This window comes from Protopterus annectens, chromosome 17.part0 (assembly GCF_019279795.1).
Source record: "Protopterus annectens isolate FY-2018-M chromosome 17.part0, PAN1.0, whole genome shotgun sequence".
Lineage (NCBI taxonomy): Eukaryota > Metazoa > Chordata > Ceratodontiformes > Protopteridae > Protopterus > Protopterus annectens.
In genome coordinates this window covers 149,817,111-149,841,683 of record NC_056751.1, presented here as the reverse complement: position 1 = coordinate 149,841,683, position 24,573 = coordinate 149,817,111, and the positions used below count along the sequence as shown (strand labels likewise).

General features: G+C 37.1%; 1 protein-coding gene across 3 annotated transcripts in view; it reads right to left on the bottom strand.

Annotated features, from left to right (window-relative positions):
• Positions 1-24,573, bottom strand: part of SLC35D2 (solute carrier family 35 member D2) — a 649,758-nt gene that overhangs the window by 495,483 nt on the left and 129,702 nt on the right. For all 3 annotated transcript variants that reach the window (XM_044059523.1, XM_044059521.1, XR_006363184.1), the window contains exon 3: positions 21,793-21,879. In XM_044059523.1, the coding sequence (XP_043915458.1) occupies positions 21,793-21,879 (87 nt within the window). The remainder of the gene's footprint in view (positions 1-21,792; positions 21,880-24,573) is intronic.

Here is a 24,573-nt window from a genome sequence, read left to right as displayed (position 1 = left end):
TTATTGGTGTGTGGATACGTAATCAAATACAGCTGGCTTCTCCATGTCAAATAAAGATCACAAGAGAGTGGCCAAACTTCGGAGAAAAATAAAACAACTGCAGCCAGTTGGGGTCACATTTGTTAGCTGTAGAGGCTTACCCACAAATATTTTAAATGTAAGTCTGTTTTGTAATATAGGAAAGTGCTACCACATATCCTCAACCCTGGTCTAGTATTAATAAGTTGTTATACTCATGGAAAAAAATAACAAAGATCTAGCAATTTATTTTCTGAATAGCTGCATAACTCAGCTTTCTAAATTAGTTTATAGAGTGCAAAGTACTCTACCCCACTCCATCAATTGTTTCATTCATCAGTGGTTTAAATCCTCTTTGTTTTCAAATAAAACAGGAAACAATACAAATATTTCCTTTTACATATTATTTGTTTAATCTTTATTTACAACCTCTATTTATTTACCACAGGATACTTATACCAGATTGCCATTATCTAATAAAGTAAACATAATTTTGCTTTCCCTGAGGGCATGTTGGCATTTTAAACTGTTCACATTTTAACATAATGTACACAGTTAAAAATGATTAATCAGTGTGAAGGTGTTTCAGGCTATAGGCTGAAATGCAATGCATAAACAACAATCTGTCTTCTATATGACAATTATCCAGAGATAATCCTTTATGCATATGCAACTTATTCAAACAGAAATATATTTAAAATGCTCATACATTATATTATCCATTGACAATTCTAGATTTAATAAATTATATAAGACTTAGGATAACACAAAAAAGCAACAGAAGATGGCTGTCAAAAAAAGTTCTCATTTTTTTCTTACAAGCTGCAGTTGTGTAGATGAATAGCTCTCCCAAATCACTTTGCAATTTAAGTTTTTTCTTTGCAAACAGTCCCTACATACATGCTATGTTCTGCACACCAAACCTTTAATGAATTTATTTTGTAATCATAAATTTCCCAGGTTAATGTATAACAAAATCATAGACTCAAAGTATTCAGGATGTTTTAAAAATTCCATTTTTCTGTATCTATTATGAACACTTTAGACGATTTAAACTTTCTGAAGTTATGAATTCGTTTAGTAACAAATTCAACTGGTTTGCATTATGGGTAAAAATGTGGTCAAACTACTTTGGAAAACTAAACAATAATCCTGCTTTCTCCAATCTGTCATTGCATGTCTTAAAAATAAATTAGTGTATTACACTAAACGGGTTATATTGGAATTCAGACCCTTTTAATCCATTTTAGACACCCAGAAATAATTTGATTTAATGTGAATAATTATCAGTAAGCCTCAATTTCCTTGAGAAAAAAACACATTTCTTTACTCAATAAAGTGACTGTCCTTGATTTTGATGATCATGAAGCTAAAAAGCCAACATATTTACATGACATATAAACTGGCATTAGTAGACAAGGCAATGACATTTTCTTATTTAAGCTACCTACATTTTTTATATGTAAGTTTTATAAATTGCTGAGACTATTTTCTTCTCTTACAGGTAAAATCCTTAATAGTTTAATCTTAGAAGAATAAGAATTTCTTAATTTTCCTTAGCTTCTTACTTTTTACCTAGAGAGCTTTGTTATTATCAGTGTTTCAAGTAAATTGCTGGTATTTATTAAAGACAGTCAGTGAAAAGCCAGACAAATTAGGCCTTAGACATTGCTAGACATATGCTGTGTGTCATGTGCTTTGGAGTATGCAGACAGTGTGCTAGATAATGGTAAGACTGAATGCCTATATTTGTGGTACAGCATGAGGTCAAAGGTTGAGTACCTTCTACTCCAACTGTACAGTTATCACACAGCAAACAGTTTGAAAATGCCTTAATGCACTTATAAAACAGATTAGGTCTAGAACTACATATAAACTTTTAACTTTTTTCACATTGTGATTTGCAAAAAATATGTATAAAGGAATAATGTATGCGGACAGAAAATCAATCACTTGAGAGAAACAAACAAAACAGCATATCAGTACTACATGACAGCATATTTTTGTAAAAGTATATAACTTATCTTTTTGTATTTGTTTACTTGTAGAAGACAATTAATTTTGTGACAAGCAGCACAGCAAATTCAAAATGCTGCTGGCCTGCGTTATCCCCACTGTGTGAACATATCTGTTGATCTTACTTTATACTTTCATGTAATCCACCTGAATAACGAGTTTAATGCTTGAGGCATTTTCATATCAGCAAGACACATGCTAAAGAAATGAGGATTAAAACAAATACTAGAAACCATAGAAACATAATTACGGAGTCACTTACAAATCCTTTTCTTCATACCATTAAGTTGCTTCTTGTGTTAAAAAGTGCTACTGTAGCATAAGAATTAACAATGTCTCGATGATAAAGCTTAACTATTTTCTGTCAAAATCACTCTGCAAATCTGGCTGAATGATTCAAAAGACAATAAAGACTCCCTTTAAAATAAAAAAGCAGTTTATTTATCACTTAGAATTTGGAATTAGCGCTTTCATCCTGTTTAACAGGACTTCTTCAGATTCAATTAAACCAAGATGGCCAACTTCCTTTTATAGCTTCTAGAACCAGGAAATGACATCATACTTCTCTAAAAACACTTCCTGTGGCAAAGAATAACATCAAAGATAAAAAAAAGAATGTACAACAATGAAAGCTTCCCTTACAAAAACTGTAAGATACTTGAAGTGGAATATTACAAAAAGTATAACATAAACATTAAAATGAATTATAAGAAATCATTTTCAAAAGAAACACTTTATATCCTAGTCTTTAATACTGGCTTTAGTGCAATAAAATCATTAAGTCCTGGGGGGGGGGGGGGGGGTTGCAAGCATTTCATTTTAATTGCCAAAAAACTTCTTTTTTTTCTAATATTAACTTACAATTGCCACCCCTCGGGTTAATCTGTACCCTTTCCAAAATGGCAAATCTGGATGTATTACAGGTGTTGTTACTTTCTATGTGCCTGTACAAAGCATTCTTCCTGTTTTGTTTTCTAATTTTATAGCAGTGCTCGTAAATTCTGTTTTTTAGGAACCTGTCTGTTTTCCCGACATAAAATGCCAGACAGGTGGACCACATGGCCATATAAACTACACCCCTTGTACTACACTTCCCACACTGAAAGATGACCTTAGTCTGATTCATATTTTCTAGCTGTATTTCTCCTTTCAGCTACATGAATTCACACTGATTACAACATCCACACTTCTTGGTCCCCTTGCCTCTTGCATGCTTTCCTTTATTCTTACTGCCCTCTAAATTAGCCTTAATATTCCTACCTGTTTTATATACAAATGTTGGCCTATTTCTGAGGAATTTATAAAGTTCATTGTCACTCCTTTGTATATTCTAGTTCTTTGTTATCACATCTTTTACCATAGGAGAAGAAGGGCTATATTTCAAAACCATAGCTCTAAAATTATTTTCAGATGTTATTTTCATGTACAGGGGTAAAATATGTTCCCAATATGGGTTTTACAAAGTTCCCCATTTAGACAAAGTGTAGTCAATGGTCTCTCTAATAAGTTTTAGGGTATACCCCCTTTCCAAAAACATACTACCCACCGTACCTAATTCTTTAACCACTTCGGTAAAGTCAGATGCCATTCTTGCTGCCCTAATACATTGTCCTTTAAGTATGCTTTTTTCTGTGAATAGGGATGACAGCTATTAAATTCTGAGCAAGAATTACTAAAGGTGGGTTTACGGTGGATGTTGGATTTAAAACCTCTATCAGTGTGTGAAATGTAACAATCTAATTAAGCTAAACCTTCCAAATCATAAGTATGAACTTAAAATAGGAACATCTGTTGTTAAGGTATATAACAAACTTCTCCACACCCTCAGTTTTTCCTTACCATAAACTAAAAACATCATTAAGGAAACATACATACAGTTTGAGATTCTTTTTGTAGGTACTGCTGAATACATGTTGGTGTTCCCATTCAGTTAAAACTAAATTCGCAAATATGGGGGAACAAAAGGCCCCCATAGCAACCCCTTTTATTTGCTTAAATTATTCACCCTCACAAAAGATAAAATTATTTTCTAATACAATAAAAAATATAATATATAATATAATATATAATATAATAATATATATATAGGAATATAATTTGCCGACATGGTACCAGGTGTGATTTCGTTTTGTTTATGGTGTACCCCAGACAAGTCAGCATCCTTTGTACAAAGGCCAGATGATTCAAAAGTATGTCCTGGCTTTCTGCCTGAATTAGACAATTGTCAAGGTATGGGTATATTTGAATATTTCTTTGCCTGCAAAATGCAATGACTGGGGCTAGGCACTTTGTGAATACCCTTTGTGCAGTAGATAAGCCAAAGGGCAGTGCAGAGAACTGATAGTGCACGTAGCCTTCTTTGAAGCGTAGGTAACTTCTGCAAGATTCCCTGATTGGGATGTGCAGGTATGCTTCCTTTAAATGTAGTGTTGCCAACCAGGTGTCTTTGCCTAGCATAGGGAGCAGCTGGCGAAGTGTTAGCATCTTGAATTTTGGAATCACCAAAAAGGTGTTTAGAGTACACAGGTCCAGGATAGGATGCCATGAATTGTCTTTTCTGGGTACCAGGAAAAGTCTCTAGTAGAAACCTTGTCCCTTTTCCTCTTCTGGTACGAACTGAATAGCCCCCATGCTTAAGAGAGAAAGTACTTGCTTTTGGGCCTCTGCCCACTGATTTGGGGGTAGATCTGGTCATCTGCTTGGTGTTGGTAATGTGTGAAAGTGAAATCTGTATCCCTGGGACACTATATTTAAAACTCATTTGTCCTGGGTAATGAGCTCCCAGGTCTTGGCATGAAGGGCAAGCTTTCCCCTCAAAGGGACAGTCAGTTGAGAAGTGTTTGGAAATTTTAAAAAGAAGTTATTGAGACAGTTTACCATAGGGGGGAGTTTTATTACTCCCAGATTTGGAAGTGGAGGCCCCCCACTGCTTAGTCCTGTGCGTACCCTTGGACTGAAGCCTGGGAGCTGTGCTGGATCTGGGTTTGGACTGAGAAGGTCTGGAAGATGCACGGAAGGACCAATTCTTGGAAGGCCAATGCCTACTAAACCTTGGAGGTTGTACTTGTAAAAAAATCTTTAACAGCTTGCATAGATTTAGCTTTTTTCACCATCATTTTAAGAACTTCTTCTGCCTTGTTGCCAAACAGGAGGTCCTGGTTTAAGGGAGCATCCAGTAATTTCGCTTTAACATGATCTGGCAAGGATTGCTCCTTAAGTCAAGCATGCCTTCTAAGTACATATCCAGTTACACCAGCCTAGCAAGATGCCGCTAGTGAATCAAAACCACATTGCAAAGTATGCTTTCCAACTTGTTCAGCTGAATGCAGTAAATCCTTACTTTCAGCACAATTAGGAATCAACATAATTTTCTGTTTAAGCAATTCAATAATATGCTGCTGATACTTTAACATATAAAACTGGCAGTTTAAGGCCCTAATGGCCAAAGTTGCAGAAGTGTATACCTTCTTACCCATTCTATCCAGCACCCTGGAGTCTCTATCAGAGGGGGTAGGATTTTTGGCAGTAGTAGCTTTAATTCCCTTGGGTCCCTGTGAAATGGTCTCAGGATCCGCAGTAGGATTTTTAAAAAGGAACTTGTGAGAGTCAGGGACCCTGTAATATCTATCAGGTTTTCTGGGAGCAGGAGGTAAAGAGTCAGGGACCAAGCTAGATTCCGAAAAGGCATAATCAACAATGTCTAGTACAGGAAGTATGGCTAAAGGCCTGTGCTGGGGCAGGAGTAACAAATCCCTAAGCTTCTTTTTAGAATCAGAAAAATCCTGACTTTCCCAATGAAAATGTTCCCTGAGAGTATGCAAGGTTTTACCAAAAGAGAAATCCTCTGGGGGAGAAGCAGAGGGAATAGAGTCCTCAGCATCAGAATCCTCATAGGTAGATAAGTGTAAATCCTGGTCATCAGAGGAAGCAGAAAATTCAGAATCCTGGTCAGAAGTATCATAAGCAAACTCAGTCGTAGGTCTCTTATAGGGGGAAGGCTGGCTTACCCTGATTAAAGTAATAAGGTCTTTAGCCATTCTTATCATTTGCTTTTTAGGCACAAAGGCCTGACCAGGCAGACTGGGCATCAGTATGTTTTCCCCTCTTGTGGGAGTGGTAACAAGTTGTTCCATAGCATTTGAGTTTATAAATTCTAGGAACCTTTGGGCTAGGGTGTTGGAGCTAGAGTAATGCTCCCAGTCTATGTTTGGGTAGTTGAAATCGCCCAATATAATGGGTGTTTGGAGGGACCTTCCTATTTTCCAGTGTTCTCAGGAAGGCCGAGTGGGGTTCCTGGGTTTGGGAGGGTGGTCTGTAGCAGGCTATAAACTGGAAGGCAGTTTTACCCACTGTTAGTTGCACATGGATAGTCTCTGATGTTTCGTGCTGTGCCACCAACCTGGAGGTGTGGGTATCTTTGACGAATATTGATACCCCCCTCCTTTTGTGGTTCTGTCCAAGTTTTGGGGCCGAAAAACATGGTATGAGGTATAACCTGGTAGTGCTGGGATGCTCTCGGGAGCCTTGAACCAGGTTTCTGTTACTGCACAGATATCAATGTTCTCCATGCTAAGGAGAGTTTCGAGTGCGTGCATCTTGAGATTTAGACTTCTGGCATTGAGTAGCATTACTCTTAGTTTCTTATCCCTTGTGATACCTATGGAGGTGGGTTTGTCTTTTGAGCCTTGCCTAAAAAAGGCACTATGGGGGTGGCAAGAGCCTTTGCCAATATCTGAAAGCCCAGGGGTGACAGGTGCAAGCCATCCCTAGCGAAGCATCATGGCTTGTCAAGCATGTCATCCCAGGCTGACAGGCATTGGATCCCCTTTGAATGACACCAATACTTAAGCTAATTGTTGAAATTGATCATCTTGTCTTCATATTGTGGCATCATTCTTGGTGAGGGTAAGATGCTACTCAAGGTCAGGGTCATACCGAACAGAAGTCTAAGCGGGTTTAACTGCACCATAATTAGAAGGGGGTTCGGAATCCCACGTCCGGAAGCACATACATGACGTGGATGGCTGGATTGCTACTGATTGGTTCTCGCTCTCTTCTCAAAAAAGAGAGTGAGAAACAATCAGTAGCACTAGCACAGTAGTACTGTTCTTGATCAAGAGGTCGGTGGTGCTTTACTGCTTCGTTTATTTTTTTTTGTCTTGGGTGGCTAAGGGCTTGCACTGACTGCAGTGAGAGAGCAGACAGGAAGACTGAGATACATATACTAACTGGGGTAGGTGCTGGTCTGCTGGAATTGGCTCTGTACCCTTTTTTTTTTTTTTTAATTAATTAATTTACTTAGTCGGACTGTCGGACATCTGTCCCTGATTGTAAGGATTACAGTTTATTTTGCTCATCATTCATAAGATTGCTGAAAAAAATTAAAATAAATCTTCAAGGGATGTGTGCGTGTGTGTGTGTGTGTGTGTGTGTGTGTGTGTGCGTTTGCCTTTATATCTGTATAGTAAAACTTCACAATCTCTGACCCATATCCCTTCAAATTTTCTTTTAAAACAGAACTGCTGATCTGCATTTTTATCTTGCCTATCCAACTGTCATAATATTGTCATTTTCATTAGATGCCATATAAATGTAGATTTCCCTATAATTGCACTGTAATATATATATATATATATATATATATATATATATATATAAATGACATTATGAAATCTGAAACACTGTTTTTATAGCATGTACATTCTCCCTGAATCATGAGATTTGAGTTACTTGCATATTGTGATCACTTCATACAAAACTAGAAAATAATATAGATGTTAAACCACAGCTTTCCATTACAAAAGCACACAGTTATTCATTTTGGACATGTTACATGCAGTGTTTAGACAACCAGCACGAAATATAATTTACAGTAAGAAAGTCTGCATCACAATACCTGTTGAGTGGGGTGTATATTTACAATTAAGACCTGACTGAGTTGTAGGGCTTCCACAGAACAAGAATTTTTCAATAAAGAACAAAATGTAACATACAGTACCAATCAATGTTATGCCTTTGCTTTTAACTTACATTTGCTTATGCTGCAGATTTAAAAAGGTGCTTTGCATGATAAAGATACAATAATTTATTTTTCATTGTAAATCAAAGACTGATAGTATCTTACCAAGCTATCAAATTAAACTGTTTGCTAACAGACATTGCAGAAATACAGATCAGAGCTGAGTGGCTTAATGATTTACTTGCATATTGTTTGTGCAGTTCTGATTTCAGATTAAAAGTCTGTGATTTATTTACAAAGATGAGGATGATCTCTTCTAAAATGTATTTTGATTTAATAGTTTACAGTTAAAGTAGGCACCATTCACATTCACAAGAAACAATTATCACAGCTAGAGACTCTAGTCCCCATGTCATTTGTCTGATCTTCCCCCTGCTGCATGTACTGAATAAACTCAACTAAGCATTGTGAATTCATCTGCTGACACAAATGGACCGCAACTGCTGCTAGAAGCAGCAGAGGATACTCCTTACTGCTAGTAGGATTATTTTAGAAGCAGACGAGATAGAAACAGAGGAATTTACTCAGGTACGTGTTATTGCTAGGAAGTGAGTGTGTGTGTGTGTGTGTGTGTGTGTGTGTGTAATGCCCCAATTGATTTCTACTGATGGCTAGAGAGACAGTGTGTGTTTGTTATGCTGGTGGCTAGAGAGAACTCAGGATACCTGCTGGTGGTGGTTAGAGAGTACCTCAGGCTTGAACCCTATACATTGGGTTCAGGTAGCAAGAGCCAGAATTCCCTAACTACCACCATTTGTGGAAGTTTTGCAGATTTTTGCCTCATATCTCTCTTCAAGAGAAACCTTGACGAGTGGATGGGAAACAGAAAGTTTACCCCAGGGATCACTTCAGTGGCTCTGCTGGACAGAGGCACAGGGAACTAATCTAAGGGGGTGGCGAAAGCTAACACATTCTGGCTAGGCTTATAAATGCCTTCGGGCAGATAGCCTAGTACCTACCTATGAACCTATATCTCTGTTCTGTTCCTCATAAAATTTGTGGTTTCTGAATTTTTAATTCCTTAAATAGTTGATGGTGCAGTGGTAACATTGTTGCCTTGCAGCTACAGGTTCACTGGTTTGAGTTGTGGCTGGGGTGGAGTCTGCCTGTGTTTGTGTGGGTTTGCTCTGGTATCCTCTTATGTTACAAAGACATATGTCTGCAGTTTTTCTCCCTGAGCCTCTGCTGAAAATTGCATTTTGTTCCAAGTCAGACTTTCCTGGTTAACAAATGTTAAATAAATAAAAATGACAGGCATTTGAATTTCAGACTTCATATTCTTCAGAAAGTACACGGTAACACAAAACATTTTATTCTAGCAATTTTCTAAGTTGATAAGATGAGTATTTGAAATTTGTCTCTACTTTTGGGACTGTATTCCCCCATTATTGGTTTTGTGCTAAGAGGTTGACAGCTTTGGTGAGAACTGAATTTACTAAATGGTAGCCATTTAAGTTTCAGTCTTCCTCTTTTTCCCAAAACAGCTGATTTGGTGTAGTGGTATGTTGTTCTGACTGTTATACACAGGGTCCTGGATTTAAGGCTCGGCAGTGAAATGTATGGTAGTAACACAGCATTTTATTCTAGCAACTTTCCAAGATTATACATGCAATGTTTAAAATATGTCCCTGGTTTTTGGGCTTTTGTCTCCCCAATAAATGTTGGCTTTTTCCAGATTTCTTGTGCTTCAAAGTTGAGAGATACAGCTGAGTGTCTAGTAAATTTTACAAGGAGCTGAGAGCAGCATGGGAAGAGAAGTTTAGTGCTGCTTATGCTGGGTCTGCTTGCAATGTTAATAGCACAACAGGTCGTATACTTGCTTTTGATGCAGAAGGCTGTGGGTTCTGCTCCCACAATATGCAGATGCATTGCTGATACTGTGTTGTAAAGGGGGTGGATGCTGCAGTCCTTTTTGGTGAAGATACCTAGTAGCTATAAAGCTGTTATCAGTTTGCCATCCATTCCCTATTGCAATATTACTAGCTTATCATTTTTTAATGTAACATAGGCAATTTCTCAAGGGCAGCAGGCACTTTACTTGTAGATGAAACAATGAAATATAAAGTTGTTTGCTAGCAGCAGCCTCTCCATTAGTTTCAGATCTCTTTAATGTAGAATTATTTAGATGACATTTATTTCTTCAGAGATTGTGCATATTTACTGATCCTGGTGGATTGTTAAAGTTTGAATAGACTTTTAGGATGGAAATGTTCGAAATTGGGCAGTTTTGTCATTATTGGTGCATGTCCTTATTTTTGGGCCTTTGTCCCACTTCTCTGTATGGCTTTGTTTGGATTTCTTGCTCTGAGGCTGAGAAGTATGACAAATGTGCCAGAGCCATCATCAGCCAGAAACATTTCAAATTGTGACATACTTGTTGCACCCCACTCCCCCATGTAGTGACTCTGGATGTGTCCAAGTGACAAGACAAGGAGCAGTTATGTAGTGTAAGTGTGCAGAGTATTCCCCATCCAAGGTAGACACAAGTACAACAGTGGCTTTTCATCTGTCCTTGATTTTGCAAAATGTTCTGGTTTTCTGTCATATTTTTATACTGTTGATTTATTTTTCTTATTACTCAGAAAATGCATGATGTCACAGTTCCCTGTTGCTCTGTGTAAGTAGCAATGCTTTAATGACCATCAAGTAAGCTGGTCTGACTTTGTAAGATGCAAATAAGCTTTAATAAGCATACTGTTAAAGAATTACCAACATTGAAAAAGCATTTTTGTTGTTGCCATCCACAGAATATTTACAATACTAGATAATGTACAAGCCTTAGGTATTGAAATGCATATGATAGTATTTGTAATAAAGGGCAGGATTACAGTATTTTCAGAAGCTCATTACATTTGTTGGAGACTTGCAGTCATCTTTGCAGGCTTTACTCGTAAACTAAACAGAATGCCAATCTATCAAATGTGGCCCATAACCTGTGCAGTAATCCTTTAAGCAATTTATCTTGAGCTTGTTTCTTGTTTGCTGTTCATTTTTTTACTTTGATCATGTTTTCCCCATGAACCAAGTAGATAGTTGTTATCAGGCAGCAGGTCTTTTTTGGATAAGATACATTTTTACAAGTGGGGGCATCACAAAGATTGCTACTTTCAGCATGTTACTTGGTACTTTTATTTATAAAGCTGAATATAAATTATAATTAGAACTGCAGTGCAAGGAGAAGTGGTTTAAGTGCTGCTTGTTTTTTTTTATATACTTGATTTTGACTGGCATTCCAGTAATGTATTTAAAAAGTAATTTAGTTTTTCATGCCTCACAATCTTTTTGTTTCCATCTAGATTTTAAGTAAGCTGTCATGTAGCCAATGCATTGAAATATCTTTTTCTTCTTTGTCTTGATTGGACTCGCGTATTGATGGTTTGGCACCCAGGGCAGCATATTTAATTAAAGTTCCAGTTGTTGTGGTTTTGAGCATAGCCCTGCCCCTTTCTAGTTGGCCACACCCCCTCCCATTGGCTCCACCTATTCAGCTGTCTCCTGCAGCGCCCCCTTTGATTTGAAGTCACCAGCCGCCACTCTCTTTAACTTTGTGTTTTTTCGGAATGTCGGTAGTCAGATGGCTTACCGAAGACATACCAGGATAATTGAACCGAGCACCAAAGTATTTAGAAGCGAAAATATACCGACAATGGATAGTTTGTGGTTTAAATAAGGCACAAAACTGACAGCACGGTACGTCATGGTCGGGGCCTAGGCAAGGAATACAGTACGAATGAAAATCTTTATGAGGTATTTACTTTCCACAAGTAATGCAATTATTTACTTTTACTGACATCGGTTAAGAGAAAGAAAAAGTTTCCCCAACAGGGTACTTATCTTTTAGTTGAAGACTTCGGTTCTGAAACTCGAAAATGAAAATTTCAGGAGTCTGCTGACTGGCACTTGCACACTGCTTCTACTTCAGGCACCGCATGGCAAGAAAGACTGATGTAATGGTGTCGGCTGCATGATTTATACCCCTGACGACCTGACGTCATGGAAGAAGGGACAGCAACCGACGGAGGACCTGCGACTTTGTTAATCAGGCCGACTGAGGGCTACTGCAAGCAGATAACCCAAATGTGATGACTGCAACAGTGAAACACGAAGAACATAAGAATGCTTACAGATGGAATCATTACAGGCAGGTGAATGGAGAGAATAACTACTACAAGTTCAGTGGATCTAATGTAGGAAGTAAGGAAAGTTATCCCAAAAGGAATCGTATACCAGATGGAAATTACAACCAGAATTATGGTCCTGGAAATGTTCAGGACAGCAGGAGCCATTACCACAGGAGAAACAAAGGGTATTATTGGGATTTGGATCAGGGGAGGAATTGTAAACATTCACAAAAGGCCTCACACAAGATATACCAGTCAAACAAAGAATGCAGATAGAAAGGTCTAACAAAGTTGTTCAATGCTTCAAAAACATTAGAATTTTTAATTGCACTGATAGAGAAGTAACCAAATAGCATTTTTCTCCGTTTCTAAAGGGCATGAAATTTGTTCCCATTACTAACTTTGATTTAGTTGATTCCCTCATTGAAGCTAAATTATATCTTAGAAAGCTTAATTTAGCAGTATATTTTAAAGACAAGGAACAGGGAACTTTAATACCAGCCTTAAAGAAAAAAAGCACCTTTAACCCCCCTTTACACCCTACTCTTGTCACTTTGGACAAACTAATTATAGATTTATACAAAATTCAAGAAGAGTTAAAGGGTAAAAAGAAAAAAAAATAATTTAAACATAACAGAAAGAGATATATTTCGAAAGATATGTAATGATACAGAGGTCAGGGTCATGAAACCTGACAAGGGACGGGGGATTGTGCTATATGATCAGATGGATTATTCCAACAAAATGCATGAGATTTTGTACAACACTTCAGTATATGACTGATTTCACTAAATGAGATCAATATAGCGTATAGGCGCATTGATTTATGGCTGGAAACATTTTTGCTGGACCTAAGAATATCTTTTGACACTTATAATTTTTTGAAAGTCAAACATCCTGTGTTAGCCACTATCTTTGGAGTGCCTAAAGTGCATAAAGACATTTTACATCCCCCGTTCCGACCGAGAGTCTGCGGGAGTAAGTCCAAAACATTCCCTTTTGGTGTACTGGTAGATAATTGGTTAAAACACATATATGACAATATATGTGTTTTAACCAATTATCTACCAATACACCAAAAGGGAATGTTTGGTGTATTGGTAGATAATTGGTTAAAACACATATATTGTCATATGTGTTTTAACCAATTATCTACCAATACACCAAAATGGAATGTTTGGTGTATTGGTAGATAATTGGTTAAAACATTCCCTTTTGGTGTATTGGTAGATAATTGGTTAAAACACATATATGAAAATATCCTCCACATACTCAGAGACTCATGGGATTTTTTAGGGAGATTGAAACATGAACTTTGGAATAAAGATTTAAAATTTGTTACCACTGATATGGTGGACTTATTTAATTCCATACCCAAAGATGAGGAGTTGGAATTATTTCACCAATCCATGGTTAAGCACTCCAATTTAGACAATGACAAGATATTGACTACATTAGAATTTATGACTATTGTATTAGAAAATTTTATTTATTTATTTGACATTTTTTTAATGGAGTGGTCTGACTGGGTCTACAGAATCCATTTTCAGCAAAGGCCCAGGGAGAAAAGCTCCACATACAGTACAATACAAATATAGTATAATCCAATACAATAAAAATTACATTAGAAATACTACACAAAAAATAAGTTGAAAGAACAAACTGCTACAAGATGTCGCAATATATTACTACACATCTAGACAATTCTATACAGTTAAAACATTACAGACAATAATAGTCACTCTGACCATACATGATATAGACATTGTCCAAAAAAGTAGTACATAGGCAGTGCATTGTGTGACACTGACTCTAATAGTACAAGCAAAATAGAATGTTAGTTTCAGTTAGGAAAACAGCAGCCAGAAAGTTGGTGATAAAGATAGACAGTGAGAGAGAGTTAATTAGAATAGAAACAATAAAGCCTGAGCAGTAGTTTAAAGATATAGTACAGAAGCAGAGAAGGCGATGGAAGAGCCTTAGGATCTTGCAGTCTGTGAGGGACTGAAATGTGACAGAAAGAGGAAGACCTGAGCATTAGGCCGGCTTTATGCAGGAGCAGAGCCATGAATTTTGAGATGATTTTTTAAAGAGGCTTTGAAATGGGTTCGTGTAGGCATAGACCTGGTAGCTAGAGGTAGTGAATTCCAAAGTATAGAGACAGAGTACGAATACAGACAGTGACCAGGTTTTCTTGTGGGTTTTGAGATAGGCGAGAGATTTTTGTCTTCTGATCGTAAGGATCAATTTGGTATGTAAGGTGTGACTAGACTAGTTAGTGCACGGCAGGCAGTAGGCTTGAAAATAAGGTTGTGTAAGGTGGATAGCTGAATAAAGGCAAGTTGGTTGGAGAGTTCAAGCCAGTTTAATTCTAGGAGTGGTTTACAGTGGCATATGTGATATTTAGAGTTTGTGGCAACTTTGCAACTTTGTTGTAGCACTGTTCCAACTTGCTTAGGGTAGAATTTTGGGAAGTAAAAATGTTTTTGCAAGGGTAGTTTTGGTTGCTGCAGTAAATAAATGTTTGTTTCTATACGAGTCCCAGTTTTTGATGAGTTTTCTTTATATGTTGCTGTATATGGGGGTCAAATGAAAGTTTATTGTCAATGATAACACCTAGAAGTTTGGTTTCCTGCACTATTTCAATGACAGTGTTGTCAGATACAAGGATGTTGAAATGATCAGTGACAGGGGAGGTATTTTGGGGATGAAAAAGAGTACTAGTTTTGTCTTCTTTGGATTAAGAAAGAGTTGGGCATTTCTTAGCCAGGATTCAACTGCAGTAAAGGACTGTTGAGTTTTTGAAAGTAGTTCTGGTAGTGATTGAACAGTGCAGATTATGGTGGAATCATCAGCATACTGAATGAGGGTCCCAGGGTAACAGGCAGTGTGAAGGTTGTTTGTGAAATGTTGAAGAGTAGAGGTCCTAGGATGGAGCCTTGGGGGACTCCAGTAGGGTTGTGGAGGAAGGGTAAGAGTTCATTGGACCAGTTCACTGCTTGCTTACGATCCTTGAGGTAGCTCTGAAACCATTTTACTGTGTTATGTGAGAAGCCTAGGTTAGACAGTGCATTCAAAAGTAAGGGGTGAGATACTGTGTCAAAGGCGTTGAAGAGAACAAGGAATAGTGAGGTTGTATAGCATCCTGCGTCTCTGGCCTTGTTCACGGTGTCTGTAAAAGATAATAGGGCTGTAGCTGTGCTGTGTCTAGGTTGGAAGCCATGTTGGGTTTTGGTTAAAAGATTGTTTTGCAATAGATATTGCATTACCTGCTGATGGATACCTCTCTCGAGAATTTTGGATATGGGTGACATGATGGATATAGGACGGAAATTGGAAGGATCAAAAGAGTTGCCTCATTTGTGGATGGGGGTGATGTGAGATTGTTTCCATATGGTAGGTACTTCTGATTCGGTAAAAGACCTGTTTATAAGGATACCGATTGGGTAGGCAACTGAGTTAGCAGCCAGTTTGAGGTAGTACGGGGGGAGATTATCAGCTGAGGTAGAGCAGGGTTTTAGTTTATGTAGCAGTTTCTTAATGGTGTCAGTGGGTATGGGCTGAAATGAGAATGGGGTTTGTATGACATTTTGTTGAGTATGGGGGGTTAGTAATGACAGGGTAAGAAGTAGTTGATGGCCTGGGACTGGTGTCTGAATAGGGTGAAACATGGGGGTATCCAGCATTAGGGGTGTTAGTTAATAAGTCCGAAATTGATTTTATGAAGTGCTTGTTAAAGTTTTCGGCTATTTGTGATGGAGGGGTATCTGGTGATAGGGTGTGCTCTCCATTTCTTCCAGGGTTAAGTAGAGAAGATGTGGAGTGCCAACATTTACTGGGGTTGATTTTATGCTAGAGTTGAAGCTGTGAATAATATGACTTCTTATATCTGTCGATTAGTGTTGTCACTTTGTTACATAGTGTTTTGAAATTAACATGATTCTGTTCATTTTTGTTTTGTTTCCAGGTTGACCAGGCTAGCTCACTTCGCTTCATCAGGTGTCTACATTCTTTAGAGAGCCGTGGTGCTGAGTTCTTTTTGATTCTTTCCATATGAATGGGAGCTAGTCTATTAAGTATGTGAAGGAAGGTGTTATTGAAGTACAGCACAGCAGCATTAAGGGGTAGTTTTTTAAGGGGTGTCCAGTCTATTTCTTGTAGGAGATTGTTGAATTAATGCTGACAAAAATTAGTTGAGTTCCTAACCAATTTTATAGTGTGCACTCTTAGTTGCTGGGAGTTTGTTCTAAGGGAATAAGCTGGTAGATGATCGCTCAGGGAATTAGACATTGTATCAGAAGAGGGGTAATTGGCAAGGTGGGATGCTAGAATCCAGTCTAAGGTGGATTGGCAGTTATCTTTTTTGTATCTTGTTGGAGCATTGATAAGCTAAGAAAGAACATGCAGATTTACATTATTTGTGGGGGAGTTGAAAGCTATGATTTGCCAATCTGTATTTACTTCTCCTAAGATTATTGTTTCAAGGTTTATTGTTTGGGATGTCCAGGATAAAATATATTCAGACAGTGGTATATTCTTACCTGGTGGGATATATTACTATTATGCAAATTCTTTTTGATATATTGAGGTTCAAAAAGGAGATTAGTCCCTCAGCACTGGAAAAGGTGGGTATATTACTGTTGTAGGGTGTGATGTTGAATGTAGAGTGATATAGAAGTACTATCCCTCCCCCCTTTTTTTTAGATCTATCTCCTCTGGTTATTGCAAAGTCTTTTACACCGGGGTGTAGCCATGTTTCTGTAAGGGCTAGTATGTCAGGTTTATTTTGCTCAATCCAGGCATTCAATGGGGCTATTTTATTACATATACTTCTAAGGTTCAGCTTAAGTATGTTTAAATTTTTGGGGTTACTCTTTTGGTTAGAATTAGAAGGGTGGCCAGGGTTAGGATGTACGTCTCCACATTTGAATAGGTAGGTAATGAGGAAGGAGTACCATAGAAAGTAATTTTTATCCCTAGGTGGTGATACTGGTGTCAAGTGTGGTTTTGTAGGAGGTGAGGAGGCCAATTTGTGGCTTGAATAATATGGGAGGGTATAGGGGAAAAGCTGAGAGGAGATATGTGAGAAGTTATGCTGTTTATTGGGGTGATGGTTGGAGGAGGTTGTTGATGTGTATTGATATGTGGAGGTAAGCGAGGATATAGCTCTAGTGAGGTTGAGAATTAAGAGTAAAGAAGCTAGGCAGGTAAGGAAGAGCATGCCAACTGTGATAGTGGGTTTAACAATAGTAGAATTGGTATTTATGTATTAGAATGTAATATCAGGTATAAACAGAGATTTTGTTATCTAGTGATATGTGTGCAGCTAAAGTGAACGTTGGAAATATTTTCACTTCAGGGTGGGCTTTGACAATATGGTTAGGTGTTTTGCCCTGTGGTTTGTGATAAGGAGGGGTGGGGGAGATGTGACTGGTTGGTAGTACAATTACGGTGCAATATTAGTTTACGTGCATAATAGAAGAGAATAATTTTATCTTTTATGAGGGTGAATACTTTAAGCAAATAAAAGGGGTCGCTATGGGGGCCTCTTGTGCCCCCATATTTGCAAATTTAGTTTTAACTGAATGGGAACACCAACATGTATTCAACAGTACCTACAAAAGGAATCTCAAACTGTATATACATTTCCTTGATGATGTTTTTATTTTATGGGAAGGAGAAACTGAGGATATAGAAAAGTTTGTTATATACCTTAACAACAGATGTTCCTATTTTAAGTTCACTCATACTTATGATTTGAAAGGTTTAGCTTACTTAGATTGTTACATTTCACACACTGATAGAGGTTTTAAATCCAACATCCGACATAAACCCACCTTTAGTAATTCTTACTTGGAATTTAATAGCTGTCATCCCTATAGACAGAAAAAAAGCATACTTAAAGGACAATGTATTAGGGCAGCAAGAATGACATCTGACTATACCGAAATGGTTAAATAATTAGGTACGGTGGGTAATATGTTTTTGGAAAGGGGGTACCCCCAGAAACTTATTAGAGAGACCATTGACTACACTTTGTCTAAATGGGGAACTTTGTACTAACCCTTACTGGGAACAGATTTTACCCATGTACACGAAAATACATCTGAAAATAATTTTAGTAGAGCTATGGTTTTGAAATATTGCCCTTATTCTCCTATGGTAAAATATGTAATAACAAAGAACTGGAATATACTGGAGTGACACCAAACTTTATAAATTCCTTGGAAATAGCCCAACTTTTGTATATAAAACAGGTAGGAATATTAAGGCTAACTTAGAGGACAGTAAGAATAAAGGAAAGTATGCAGGAGACAAGGGGACCAAGAAGTGTGGATGTTGTAATCAGTGTGAATACATATATCTCAAAGGAGAAATACAGCTAGAAAATATGAATCAGACTAAGGTCATCTTTCAGTATGGGAACTGTAGTACAAAGGGTGTAGTTTATTTAGTCATGTGGTCCACTTGTCCGGCATTTTATGTCAGGAAAACAGACAGGTTCCTAAAAACAGAATTTACGAGCACTTCTATCAAATTAGGAAACAAAACAGGAAGAATGCTTTGTACAGGCACATGGAAAGTAACAACACCTGTAATACATTCAGATTTGCGATTTTGGAAAGGATACACATTAACCCGAGGGTTGGCAATTGTAAGTTATTATTAGAAGAAAAAGAAGTTTTTTGGCAGTTAAAATTAAATGCTTGCAACCCCCCCAGGACTTAATGATTTTATTTTACTAAAGCCAGTATTAGAGACTAGGATATAAAGTGTTTCTTTTGAAAGTGATTTTTATAATTCATTTTCATGTTTATTTTATATTTTTTGTAATATTCCACTTCAAGTATCTTATGATTTTTGTAAGGGAAACTTTCATTTTGTAAATTGTTTTTTATCTTGATTTTACTCTTTGTAGAAGTATGATGTAATTTCCTGGTTCTATAAACTATAAAAGGAAGTTGGCCACATTGTTTTAAATGAATCTGAAGAAGTCCTGTTAAACAGGATGAAAGTGGTAACTCCAAATTCTAAGTGATAATTCAACTGCTTTTTTTATTTTAAAGGGAGTCTTTATTGTCTTTTGAATCATTCAGCCAGATTTGCAGAGTGATGTTGTGATTAGCTGCCTATTTCTGCATTTTAACTACTATTCTGCTTTGGTTTTTGTTATTTTCAGTCAAAAGTATAATTCATTAAATGTAAAAGACACTTAGAAGCAACACAAACTGTGTAAATGGTTCACTTCAGAAAAGGACTACGTCGCCATTTGCAGAGAAAGCATTTACTTACAATGTTATTGGAAATGTACTTTCTCTCTGCTTTGTGCAGTCTTCATACAGTCACACTATAACACATTGAAATTTTTAGAAATATATGTTTAATGCACTATAATGATATTAATAATAATAATAACAACAAGGATAATAATAACATTAAATGAAAGCAAAGTTCTCTTTATTAAGGTGAACTTATATTTACTAGTTCAATGAAAGTATGCACAAACTTTAAAACTTCATGCCTTTTTAATTAGTACTGACTTTACAGACTTCTGGATATATTTAAAGAGTTTTGGTACACATTTGCCTATTTATCTTCTGCTTCCCCTGTTTTCTACAATAATTATAAAAACAAATACTGCCATTTTTATTCATTTCCCTGTTTACCTTACAGTGCAAAAATGGAATACCACTCATACAACATGTATGCCATGGAACACATGTTCAAAACTCTTCTTGGGTTCTACTGGAATAAAAGGTCATTTAAAATTTTGTAGAAATAGAATAAAAATTCCTTTGTTAAACCATGAATCACAGGTAGTATAGTTTTCAGGGAAGGCAAGACTCTTCCTTGATGAAAATATAAAGCTACAGAAATGTTTTCTTACTGCCTGCAAACAACTGTAATCAGATGTTTGCACTCTAAATATCTTTAGCTAGTTTCATACTATATTAATCACACAAATGGTACAAAATTGTTTTATTTCAGCTATTGTTTGATTTAGTTGTGTTTTACGGTACAGATGAGGTTTTTTACTTAGAACAGAGACAGAAAAAAAGGTTTGTGATGGACTGTATTTTTGGTTGTAGCTACTGACATAATTTTGACAGTAAGAGGATTTTTTTTACAATTTTTGTGTATATTGTAAAGTAGTGCATATCGACATTGCCTGCTTTAGTTAAGGAAAACTCCTTTTATAAGTATCCATTAAAATATATTAAACTATGCTGCATATGTGATGTTATACACATAAAACATGACTACTTTAATTGCTGTACAGCATATCTATATCTGAGGTGTACATAATAATTTTTCTACACAATTTTTTCAGTTAACTTGAGATAAGGGAAGAGAAGAGAAGAGAGGAGAGGGAAAGGATACAGAAGGGAAGCAAATAGAAGGGAAGATAAGGTCAGGTGTGTCAACACATGGCTAATAATTGACACGACTACTACACTGCAAGTCTTCAGCATCACTTTTTACTGAATCTACCCTGTAGACCAGTTGTTGTTGTGTCTTTCGGCTTTTCCCGGTTAGGGGTCGCCACAGCGGAACTCCGGTCTGCTAATGATTGGCAGTAGATTTTTACGTGCCGAGTTGCCGGCCCTTCAACGAAGGTACACCCATTCACGCATGTCTCCACACAGAAAACGCTCTAGCTGAGAATCGAACAGGACAACGTCTTACTGTGAGGCGACAACGCTACCGCAGCACCACCGTAATACCTCCAAATACTTCCAATACCAGTTCTTCTGTCAATGTATTCACTTCCGATATAGGCTGTTCTACTATCCATAGATACAGACAATAAAACAGTTATGTGCATTGCTTACTGATTCAGACCCACAGGGTGAAGGGCATTAGAAGCTACTGCAGGAAAGTAAAGTGGTAACAATTCATGGGAGCTGTGGTACTAATGTAGACAGAGAAGAGTAAGGGATTCACTCTACTACAAGTAGTTAGTTTTATCAATACCATACTTTTAAGTGAGGTTGGTGTCAGCTAAAGGACACAAACAACAGTTCTGCTGCACAGTATATCTACATACTCAGTGGTGCAAAAGCAGTGCACATACTTACATTTAGATATATTTTACAGAATCAGTCTGCTGCAACCTCATACATATTATGTAGTCACTGCCAGGATGGTTTTCAAATATGACTGTAAGAATCAGCAATTGCTCCTAGGTGTCAAGACTTCTATCCCACCATCACAGGTTGTGAACAGCATTCAATTACTACAGCAGCTGTTGTGAATATATGTACATGTACTGTACACCAGATATGATTATAAATTATCTGCTATAACATTTATAATAAGGAGGTGCTTTCAGACATCACTGATCATTCTATAATGTTTTCCGCTTTTAAACAAACAAAAAAAAATATGATGGGTGAAAGTCCGGATGAAGTTTAAAACATATGGTTTGGTAAAAGTAACCAGATCTCTTTGTGATTATAATGTAAAGTTGACAATATAGCAGAATGTTCCAAATAGAAAAAAAATATTCATGCATTCTTAAATTATATTGGTAGCTACATCACACTATGATTATTAAACCCACATTTTAGACTAATTCAACCTGAGATTTGTTTAAAAACATAGTTTATACTGTACCTTTTGAGGTATTTGTTGATCAAAGTCTGGAAAATGAATAACAGTACTCATTTTCCCTGCATATAGTATAATAACCGTGGTCGCCATCTGCAATAGAAATTAAACAAGACATTATTCACATGACCACTGCTTTCCATTTGCAATCCCCTGCTACTTCTAGCATTACATCTGCATACCTTTCACCTACTACCTCCTGCCAAAAAACATGAAATGTCTATATAATACTTCTTGTTTTTGTTTGATCCTTACAGTTAAAGACATGTTCATAAATCCTTTTGTTTAGCCTCCTCTTCATTTTGCCCACATAAAATGGTCTCACACAAAGCCAGGTATTCTAATCCCATCGACAGGCATTTGTAAATACTATCACAATCGATAACTTTTTTATAATCTTCAACAATCACATAGGTACCCATGAAAACATACCTACAGAGACCACAAACCTGGCATATATTCATACTTTTTTGCTTTTTATGAGCCCATCCAATGGCTTCTCAAATGTTGACTCAAAAACGTTTTAAATGTTTTGTGCATTCTTCTTAATAAACTCTTCACCTATGATTTGCATGGGTCACCATTAGCTTTCAAGATGGCCCAGTTCTTCTCTTCTATGTCACTAATACAATGTGTCCAGATTATATGAAAAAGTCAATGCCTGCTGCTACTTCTTATCATCTATGGATATGCTCATTACTTCATGAGCTGTTAAAATGGGGACATATTTTGTGGCTTTAATATTCTTAACATCCTGAAATATTTTATTGATTTGTTTCAGTGAATACCTCTATTCAGTAAAGTGTCTTGCAATTTTACTAGCTCCATTAAGGACTTCATTTGGCAGTCCATCTGGTAAGCTGGGAATGGGTGCACCTGTGATTCCTTTTCAAACCACACTGTTTTGTCAGTCACACAGTGTGCAAGCTGCTTCCAAGTAACCTCTCCAGCTTGGTAAGAATATCTCATCTGCATCCGCAGTGCTGCTGGTCTGTGCCCCCTTACCACAACTGCTGTAGTACAGGTCCTGACTGTGTATAACATTCCAACTGCAGTACAGATAATATGATAAGCATCACAATGGCAACTACACATTTTACTGCACTTTTCTTGGCCTCATAATGTAGCAATTATGCTAATGTAGTCATTTATCTGAAATGTTTCTAAATCAAAAACAGAGCAGTGTGATACCAGCTCTTCACTGTGCTATGGAGCATGTGCCGGGCCATGCACATGCACAGTAGTCTTAAATACAATCTATACATGTTCAAACAGCTCTGTTGCACTCATTTGCCCATGGCCTTTTATTACACAGCAAGGGGTCTATGGAGTTTGAAGCCATATCATGGTGTGAACTGTGGCATGCTTGGTCAAATAATCTGTAACAGTTTGGTTCATATTTCTGTGTGATTTGGTCAATTTAGCAAGTGAATACCCTTACTTACACATTAGGCCCTAGCAGTTCCATGCTAAGTTGCTTCTTGTGCACACTTAATGGCTAAGGGGGCACGCTATTTTTTGCAATGCATCTGTGTTACAGTTTATGAATCTCAGTCAAAACATTTTGAAGTGTGCTTAAACAACACCTAGTGTACAACTTCACACCAAACTGGAAAAGCAGCTTCTGAAGCTCACTAGGTACTTTTAGATAAACAGAACAAAATTAATACAATCTGTTCCTTCCAGCTATTCTGGTACAGCAGAAAACATCTCGTTTTCACCTGCATGCTCTGTCATCTAACAACCATTTTTGAAACGTCTCTCCTTGAGCAGTCTCATACTCAGCTAGACTTTCTTCACTTTGACTTCTGATTTTTGCAGTTTTATCAGTTCATCTGAATAGCTTCTTCCAGTTTTTCCAGCCTTTTGTTATTTGAGCTGATATACTCCTTTGATGTCTCATTTATTTTAATAGGTTCTGAGCAATTTTGATTTTTTTTTTTTCTCTAGATTACTTACTGGAAGTCATGTCTTGCACTGAAGATGGAGCTTGAAGAAGATTTTGCTGGACATCTGTAGGATTCTTCCCAGTCAGTGTTTTCCCTTCACCTTTTTTAGTTGATTTTCTTTCAGGCTCTCCAAGTTTCTTCTTTCCAGGCATCCAGGCAAGTAACTGAATTTACTAAAACTGGCAAGAGTTACTGCCTCTTATTTCTCAGTTTCTTTTTTTCATACTGGGAGAGCTAAAATTAATTTGCCGATGAGTGTGCACCCATCCTGGAAGTCAGCATCCATTCAGTTTTTGTGTTATTTATGGAGTTGATTTTGAATATATCTTTATCAGAGGTGTTTTGTTTGGAGCTAAATAGCATTAGTCTTTTATGGTTAAGGAAGAGTTGAGAGTTAGTCAACTAAGATTCAACAGAAGTGAGAGACTCTTGTTTTTTTTTTCCTGAAGTATGGTAAGGTTAGAGATACTGCAAATTAATGTATTGAACTAGATTTGCATTTTGTTTTTGTTGTATGGAGATAATTTATAAAGACTTAGAAGAACAGAGGTACAAATATTGAGCCCCGAGGTTTCCCTACTGTGACAAGAAGAAAGGTTGAGTAGATATTAAATCATTTAATTGATTGGGCTCTATTGGAGATGTAGCTGTGGAACTGGGTAACAAGGGATGTATACAGTCCCAGTGTATAGGTTCATAGGTAGGTACTAGGCTTATCGGCCCAAGGGCCTAAGTAAGCCTAGCCAACAAAGTTTCCTGGCTTACGCCAACCCAAGAAAGTTAATCTTTAAACAGCAAAGATGTGGTAAAAGTGCCCAAAACGTAACTAGTAATCCAA